The sequence below is a fragment of the Solanum dulcamara genome, chromosome 2 (genome assembly GCF_947179165.1).
Source record: "Solanum dulcamara chromosome 2, daSolDulc1.2, whole genome shotgun sequence".
In the NCBI taxonomy this organism is placed as follows: Eukaryota; Viridiplantae; Streptophyta; class Magnoliopsida; order Solanales; family Solanaceae; genus Solanum; species Solanum dulcamara.
In genome coordinates, this window is record NC_077238.1 from 71831239 (window position 1) to 71840213 (window position 8975).

General features: G+C 29.8%; 1 protein-coding gene across 1 annotated transcript; it reads right to left on the minus strand.

The window, feature by feature from the left end:
* Positions 1-2366: 2366 nt before the first annotated feature.
* On the minus strand, positions 2367-4830 carry LOC129876718 (probable xyloglucan endotransglucosylase/hydrolase protein 23). Its single transcript, XM_055952210.1, has 3 exons — positions 4474-4830; positions 4010-4203; positions 2367-2887 (listed from the first exon to the last, which is right to left on the minus strand). Exons 1-3 carry the CDS (start codon positions 4729-4731, stop codon positions 2491-2493), a joined length of 849 nt encoding a protein of 282 aa, XP_055808185.1. The 5' UTR covers positions 4732-4830; the 3' UTR covers positions 2367-2490.
* Between the last annotated feature and the right edge of the window lie 4145 nt (positions 4831-8975).

An 8975-nucleotide genomic window follows, 5' to 3' on the forward strand; every position in this document is an offset into this window, starting at 1 on the left:
TTTGATACTTTCCCTCCCCAAGTTAATTTCGTATGGTTAAATTCATAAGGCTTGTTAATTGAGGGTAAAAAAAATAAAGTAAAAAAAGAGAACTAAGACATCAAGTGACTAGTCTGAAATTATGTGAGGGAATGAAAGTATGCAACCCCAACAATATCTCCTACATCATGTGAATATCGAGATTGTTGATTAAATGTCAAATTAACTAAATCATCAACTATCGAATTAACCTCTCTATAAATATGAACAACAAAGACCAACTAGTTCCTAGACAAGAGGTGATGAATGTAGTTCACAATATCACCATTCCGATGAGGTACAATTATTCTAGACCGCAACACATGAATTATACTACCATTATCACTTAGCAAGTATGGTACAAATCAGTCTCTAATGAGGATCCAGATCTTAGTCACATGATAGTATTCAAGTACTATAAGAATAACATTTTTCCTAAGGTATAGACCATGTCTTGTTATGTTATGTTATGATCCAAAGGATTTTGCTCTACAAGTAAACTCTTACATCTCTTTCTTTCACTTGTAATACACAATCTTTGTTCGAGAGCTGAATATACAATCTTCCTTGCTTTCAATTTTTGTTCTTGCATTTTAATACTTAGCTTTCTTATTCTTTGCTTCATTTATTTTCGTTACTCTGAAAAATCTATTACAATTTGGCATAAACCACTCAGATCTGCCTTCGGAGTTATAAGCTTGTAGGCATAAAGAAGGATTAGGTGCCTCTGAACAAATAAAAGAAATTGAATATTTGCTACTAGCATTAGCGTTGGACATGCCTTGTAGAACTAGAAATGTTAATAATAAGACTTTTTTGTTTATGTTTGAACACTCTTGTCACTTTCATAATATTTATAATGTTCATTAATGGTTTCTTATAGTATAAGAATATGGAGGGCAAAGATAAAATAGGAAAAGCTTTAACTAGATATTTATGTGCTCGTATACTTGAATTAAGGAAATATTTGTAGATTTTGTTATTGAATTCCCAATTTTGGATGATTGCGTTTAGGATTCTTTTACTTTGGCATATTATTGTTTGGTTTTATTCCATCGGAATTTCTATTTTTAAACTAAAATAAATGATATATTTATAGCCTATTTTATTTTCGCTCAAAAGTGCTTATTTTACTTTTTTAAAAATGCTTATTTTAAATTAAATGAGGTGTTTGACTAAGCGTTTAAAGAAAAGTATTTTAGGAGAATATTAGAAGTTGTTTTTCATATGCTAAAAAAAGTAGTTATTCCCTTGAAGTACTTTCAAGAAAAATACACATAAAAACACTTTTAAAAAGTTTGTCTAAACACTAATTGCTACTCAAAATATTTTTAAATTTATTGATTAAACATAATTGTTTCTCACCAAAAATACATTTTTGAAAAACACTTTAAAATACGCTGATTTTAGTATCTTAGACAAACAGACTATTAAACTCAGGGCCATATTCTTCTCCATTGAGTTTAAATTAAAAAAATTGTAATAAGTACTCATCCAAATTGGAGAAATATCAAGCTACTCTTTTTTCTTGTCCCCAAATAAGATTGCTATGTCTTAAGTCAATTTACTGCGCATTCATACACGGAAAAGGGTAAAAAATATTTTTAAGTTATGTGAAATGAATAAACATGTTTTTTGTTTATAATTTAGTTAAAAAATGCTTTTATCGTTAATATTTTGGTCCAAAAATATCCTTTTTGTTAATAGTTTCATATAGAGATACTCCTATTGTTACTAAATGGGTCAAAAATATTTTTTTCGAATGAATATATTATTTTTTTCTTTTTAAACACATCTTATTCCTAATAAGAATATTACTTTTAAGGAACCTATTCTTGTTTTCTTTCTTTTAAAATCACTTTAACTAATAAAAAGTAGGAAATAATCTTTTTCTTCTAAATATCATTTTATCAATTAAAATAGAATGACTTTATGTACTCTTTTAACGGATAATATATACCATATATATAAGATCATTATTCATAGTAAACTCATAGTTAATTTTCATTTAGATAATGATAAAAAAAATAATTATAATAAAATAAAAAAATATTTTTATTTTTTTAGTTTTTTTCCAAACTAAAGTAGGACAAACATTTGCTAATAAAAAAATTATTAGAAAAAAAAATGTGTTCAAAAAAATAAAATATTTATTTGAAAAAAATGCATTTTAGATCCATTAAATAATAATAAGGATATTTTTGAATCAAACTATAAAGGGAGGATATTTTTTACCCTTTCCGTTATTAGTTTTATCATGTTACATTGAACTTGATAATTTACTCTCTCTTTCCAGGTCCGAAACTTGATAATATACTTTTATTACCAGGGGATAATAAACCTTGATGTGAGAGAACACTAAAGTGGAACATTATAATGTTCCTATATATTTTATTAACTCTAATATGCAACATTGTAATGTTACTATATATTTTAATTACAATACAAAATAATTAACTTAATTTACTTGCACTAATTGAGAGAACACTCATGAGGAAATCCTTTAGGGAAACGTTTAGTATCATTACAATAATTATAAATCATGTAATTATTCTGCACCCATTTAATCCTTGACTGGCCTGTTATATCCAAGTTTTCACTTAGCCAAGAATTTTGTGTAGTGGAGTTGTTGGAATTGCAAGAAGAAGAAGAAGTTGAAGACCATACACAAGCTTGGGCATTGAAATTTGTATAGGAAGCTATAAATGGGGCCTTAGTCCAATCAGTCTTGACAAGTCCACCTCTAGTAGCCCAATCATCTGCATTCCATAGACTTGAGTATATCCACATTGGTTGTGACTTTGGATATGGGATACCACTTGCTTCCATGTTCTTGAATTGTCTAATTGGTGTCCCATCTACTGAAAAGCTGATTTTTTTTTTGTTTAATAAAATGGGGAAAAAGATTAGTAATTAACCTACAAGGACAAATCAATTAAGTTCAAGAAAAGTACTTATAATATATCAGTATTTTAAAAAATGGGGTGTGTGGCGTAGTGTTTTATATAGCACGGGATAAAGCATAAGTTTCAAAATCTCATAAATCTATGAGATGTATATATCATGTATCTTCAATTTTATAGTAAAAACTTTTTGAAAAAAAACAACACCCGAGATGTATGCTTTTACGTCCCAAATTCTAAAATGTACGCCTTATGAATCTACACCTTGCGGAAACATTATATTCCCCCGCCTGGAGACTCGCCCCGAAACAAAAAGTGATAAATGCTTTATCGGTTCTCATAAATTAGGTCATTGTTATGGCTCTTTCACTTCATCTTTAATTTCTTATATTCTTTCTCCATTAATTGATAGTAGTATATCCAGCAATCGCTTAAAGTTCAAAATTTGATTCAACTTATTGTGCTTTAGCACTAAATCCAAAAAGTTCAATCTAAATTAAAATTTATTAATTACAGTAGAGTTATTCTTGAATAATCAAGAAAGGTAAATCTAAGGTGGAAAAAAAATTTAATTACTATAGATAATGTGAAACCTTCCAATATTATTATACACTGACTAATAACTAGAAGTTTATCAATATCAGAAAGGTAGGGAAGAAATATCATGAAATATTAGTAAAGTACACGTAAGTGAAATATAATACTCTCTCCATTTCACATTCACTTGTCATATTTGAATTTGACATACTTATTAAGAAAACAATAATTGACATGACTATTTTACCACACTATTTCTATTGATTGATATTTAGTATTAGGTCTTGAAAAATAATTTGGGAAATAAGTAATTAATATTAAGAGTGAAAAAAACAACAATTGTAGTCTTTTCTTAATATGTTTAAAATAAAAAGTAAAAAATTAAAATCTATTTTTGTAATAGTATAAAATTTACATTTCTATAACTAAAAACAATTTAACTTTGAATTTTTTTCTTTTACCCATAATAAAATAATTTTTTATATCAAATCAAATTATATCGCATAGATAATTTGAAACCAAAGAAGTAAAGAGAGAGGGGAGCTACTTACATGATGCTTTGAGGATTCCAAAGGATAGAATAAGTATGGAAGTCCTTAGTGGGGTCGAACCAAAGATAAAACTGTTGCTCTCTATCTCCCTTCCCTTGTGTGAATACATTTGTATGAAGAATATATGGGTCACCACTCAAATTCCCAAGAAACTCAAAGTCAATCTCATCATGACTTGATCCTATTGAAGATAGCTGCATTTTAATTATTCACATCAATTAAAATTCCTCAACATATAAAATATAACATCTAATTACAATAATCACCATTCAATTAACATAAAAGTTTTAAGTTATATCCATCGTATCATGTAAATAATTTTTTTTCACTATCAGGTCACATTTACCTGACATAAGTCTCATTTTTTATGAAGACTATGTCTTTTGCATGAGCCGATAAAGGTACATATAATATTCAAAATCTTAACATATATAACATATAGTAACAATGTAAAAAGGACTTACATAATATGTAGTAACGGTACCAGCAGAGTTACCAGCGACAAGTTTGATTTTCAAATCAATCTTTCCAAACAAATACTGATTTTTGGATCGAAAACCAGCGCCAGAGGCTTTATCGAGGGAAAGTGTGAGAAGTTGGCCATTTTCGAGTATTTTAGCTCGACCATCACCCCATGTAATATCAAAATCTTGGTTGAAATTCCCTGCCATAGCCACCACCAAGAAGCTCAGAATCAAGAAAAATAAGAAAGTAGTCATCATGGTGTGTATATATGTTTTTGAATTGCATGGACATAATTAGGCTCTATATATACATAGTTGGAGGGCCTTGATATATATACAAGGTGTGGGGACTAGTTTAATTTGTATGTGGGTTGGTGAGTTTCCATTTGTATATATGCATGTTTGATTTTGGCCCTACAACTAGAGAATACTATTATTATATAAGTAGTATTCTGTTAAGAGATCATATATTGTTAACGTTACTCTTTATTTATTATTTTGTACATATTATTTAACTCCTTATAGAAAGCATGTATAATAGGATAACTTTAAAACAGAGTAATCAATCATTCTCCGTTCCAATTTATGTGCTACTATATTTGGTGGAGCACATGATTTAAGAAAAGAAAAAGACATTTACGTGCAACATCCATGTTAATGTTATAAAATAAACTAATTTAGTAAATTAATAAGAAGGAAAGAGTAAGAGAAAAAGAGAGTTAAGAAGATCAGTGTATTTCGTGTGTTCTTTCTTTGAAAACTATGGACATTTTATAGCCAAAAAAAAAAGAGAAAGTTTTGGGCAACTTGATCCCTTTTGAGTGGATCCCACAAAGTGGAACATCCGCTTTCATAACATTCCTCCTTAAATTTCCACGTGTAATGTGTTTTATTAAAAACTTTACAAGAAACAATATGCATAGTTATCCTGAACACACATAGATATTGTGCCTCGTTAAAACCTTATTAGGAAAAACCCAGTGGAAAAAAAACCTAGTAAAGAAAAAAAAGTACACACTTTTGATAAGACGTCTTGAGTGATGCCTCATTAAAAACCTTATCAGGAAAATTCAGTGGGACAAAACCTTGGTTAAGGAAAAAAGAGTATAACATATATTTTACTCTCCCTGATGAGAACATCACTTAATATCTCGAAGACGACGCATTCCAATTTTGTATCTCATTTTCTCAAAGGTTGAAGTTAGCAATGCCTTGGTAAATATATCTGCTAAATTGTCACTTGAACGAACTTGTTGGACATTTATTTCACCCTTCTTTTGAAGATCATGAGTAAAAAAGAATTTTGGTAAAATATGTTTTGTTCTATCTCCTTTGATGTATTCTCCCTTCAATTGAGTTATACATGTAGCATTGTCTTCATACAATATTGTTGGAACGCCTCTATTCAAAGAGAGGTTACATGTTTCTTGAATGTGTTGAGTTATTGATCTTAACCAAACACATTCTTGACTTGCTTTATGAATGACTATTATCTCTGTATGATTTGAAAAAGTGGCAACCATAGTTTATTTTATTGAACGTCATGATATAGCTGTGCCACCACATGTAAATAAGTAGTCTGTCTGCGATCGACCTTTATGGAGATCAAACAAATATCTTACATCTGCATAACCAATCAATTTTAATGTGGATTCATCTGAGTAAGACAATCCCATACCGGTGGTCCCTCGGAGGTACCTTAATATATGCTTAATTCTGTTCAAGTATCTTTGCATTGGGGAAGAACTAAATTTTGCTAACAAGTTTATAGAGAAAGCTATATCTGATCTAGAATTGATAGCAAGATACATTAATATGGCAATTACACTAAGATATGGTATTTCAGCACCAACAAGCTCTTCATCATTTTTATGAGGTCGAAATGGATCTTTATTAATATTAAGAGATCTCACAATCATTGGGGTACTCAGTGGGTGTGCTTTATCCATGTAAAATCTCTTTAAAATATTTTTTGTATATATTGATGGAAAAATATCCCATTTGTAGACCGAGACAATTTTTTTTTCCGAGGTCTTTCATTTCAAAGTTCTTTTTCAGACATTTTACTGCCTTTGAAAGTTCTTTAGGAGTTTTGATAATATTCAAATCATCAACATGTACGGCTATTATGACAAATTCAAATCCAGATCTTTTCATAAAGACACAATGACAAATTGGATTATTTTTATATCCTTCTTTTAGCAAATATTTGCTAAGATGATTGTACCACATTCTCCTTGACTGTTTCAGCTCATATAACGATTTTTGAAGTTTTATTGAACAAGTTTTCTAGGAATCTTTATATGTTTCAGGCTTTTTAAATCCTTCAGAAATTTTCATAAAAATATTGTTATCTAGAGAGCCGTATAAGTAGGTTGTAACGGCATCCATCAGATATATGCCAAGTTTTTCATGAACTGCCAGATTTATAATGTAACACCCCAATTTTTTTTTCACTAAGATTCGAACCATTCTTTATGTATGTATAAGATCAAACTCGAAGGCTTCAATTTGTATATATGATCTATGATTGATTCATAAGTATTTAAAATATTATATGTGATTTAGGGTCATAAGGAATCCCAAAAAAATCAAGCCAAGTCCAAAGAATTCCTTTCGGCTAAGTTTTCGAATAAGTTAGTATAAGGGTCAACTTCAAACGACCATATCTCCTAAAATATAACGAACTGGGTGTCCCATAACCTATCAAATTAAAGGTCTTTGAGTCTTCTTTCCAACGCCCCAAGATTGTATTTTTCCGAGTTCGGAGTCAAAAGTTATGCTTGATCGAACAGAGAAGACCTGCAGCGAATTTTGGCCGATTTTCCAGATTTTGTAGGGATATTTTGGTAAAATTACCTAATATCTATATACATAAACTGGACGCGTTTTGGATCAAAATTCCAGTCTTTTTCCTCTCCAAACAACCTAAATCTTTATTCCCTTCTCTCTCAAATTATCTCCAATAAAATCCTCTCAAACTCAAGGATTCAAGTTTCCCTTTGAAGACCTAACATCAAGGTTTCTTCAAAATCTACACTAAGGTATGTAAGGCTACTAAAAACATGGATTAAATTCACCATGTGCCCTACATCTTATTTGAGATTGAATTTTCATAAGAATTGGGTTTTCTTGATAGATTTATATCCTAATGAGTTCATACATCTATTAACTTGATTTTGTTATGTTGATATTGATAAGTTGAGAAATTGATAAATGTTTCATGTTTGATAAGAGTTGATTGATATGAGTTGTTATACATATTTTGTTATGTCTAAGAGTTGATTGATATGAGTTGTTATACATATTTTGTTATGTCTAAGAGTTGATTGATATGAGTTGTTATACATATTTTGTTATGTCTAAGAGTTGATTGATATGAGTTGTTATACATATTTTGGTATGTCTAAGAGTTGATTGATATGAGTTGTTAAACATATTTTGTTATATTAACAATAGATAATTAACTTGCAGTAACTTGAAATCCATTGGTACGTTACAGTTTAATTCAACTACCAAATGATGGAACATAGAAAGAATACTAAAATATTGGTTAGGATGTTTTCATTAGTCTAACACCTTCACAGATCCAAATTGCTAGAAATAAGATGGGGAAAATATTTGATTAACCTTTTAGTTAGCATGAATCCAATTTCTGTGAGTTGATGCCTCAATTGAATTCCATTAGCATCATGAAATTAAATTATATTTAAGAAAAAAGTTATATTCCTATTAGTATATTCATATAGTACTTCCACTTTGATATATTCTAATAATATAGAAAAAGCTAACTTTATCATTTATTTCCTAATTTTACGTGAAGTGTTTGGTTTGGTTTGAGACAACTTGGATAGTTATTAAATAATAATATTTGGCAAAAGAACACTATGGAAAGATATTCTTTCTAGTCAAAGGTGATGACAGAAAGTAAAGTAAGCAATATTCTTGAGATTACCTTTAAAATATATATAAGATTGGGGTTGATTGGATAATATGATTGGTCAAGAGGCTTGATTTGGGATAGAATTGATGAATTGACAGAGGTCCAAACGAGACTGGTCGATATGATTAGATTGAATTGATTGGATAGAGTTTTATGAGTATTGAGTCTTGGGAGGAGTATCGAGCACCGAATTGGGTAAGAGTAAGTAATAACTCGAATCCAATAACTACGTCGCCAAACGTAGGAAGGAATTGGACCGTTAAAGTCGGATGTTTTCCAAATTACTGTCCTGATATAATAGGACTTGATTGGTTATGAATTTATGATTTGTTGATTCATTCGTACCCTGGCAAGGTATGAACGGACGTGGCAACAACGTCGGCTTATTGTACTATCACTAGCTCATAAGTGATGGTTGTCGGATAAGAGAAACTCCCATATAGGTCTTGATAGTACTCTGAGTCGGATTGGAATGGATTGGGTTGGATTGTATGTGATTGGTCCTGTCTAAATTATATTTTGTTTAGACTCAGAACATCTTGATTGAGTTGTACCTTCT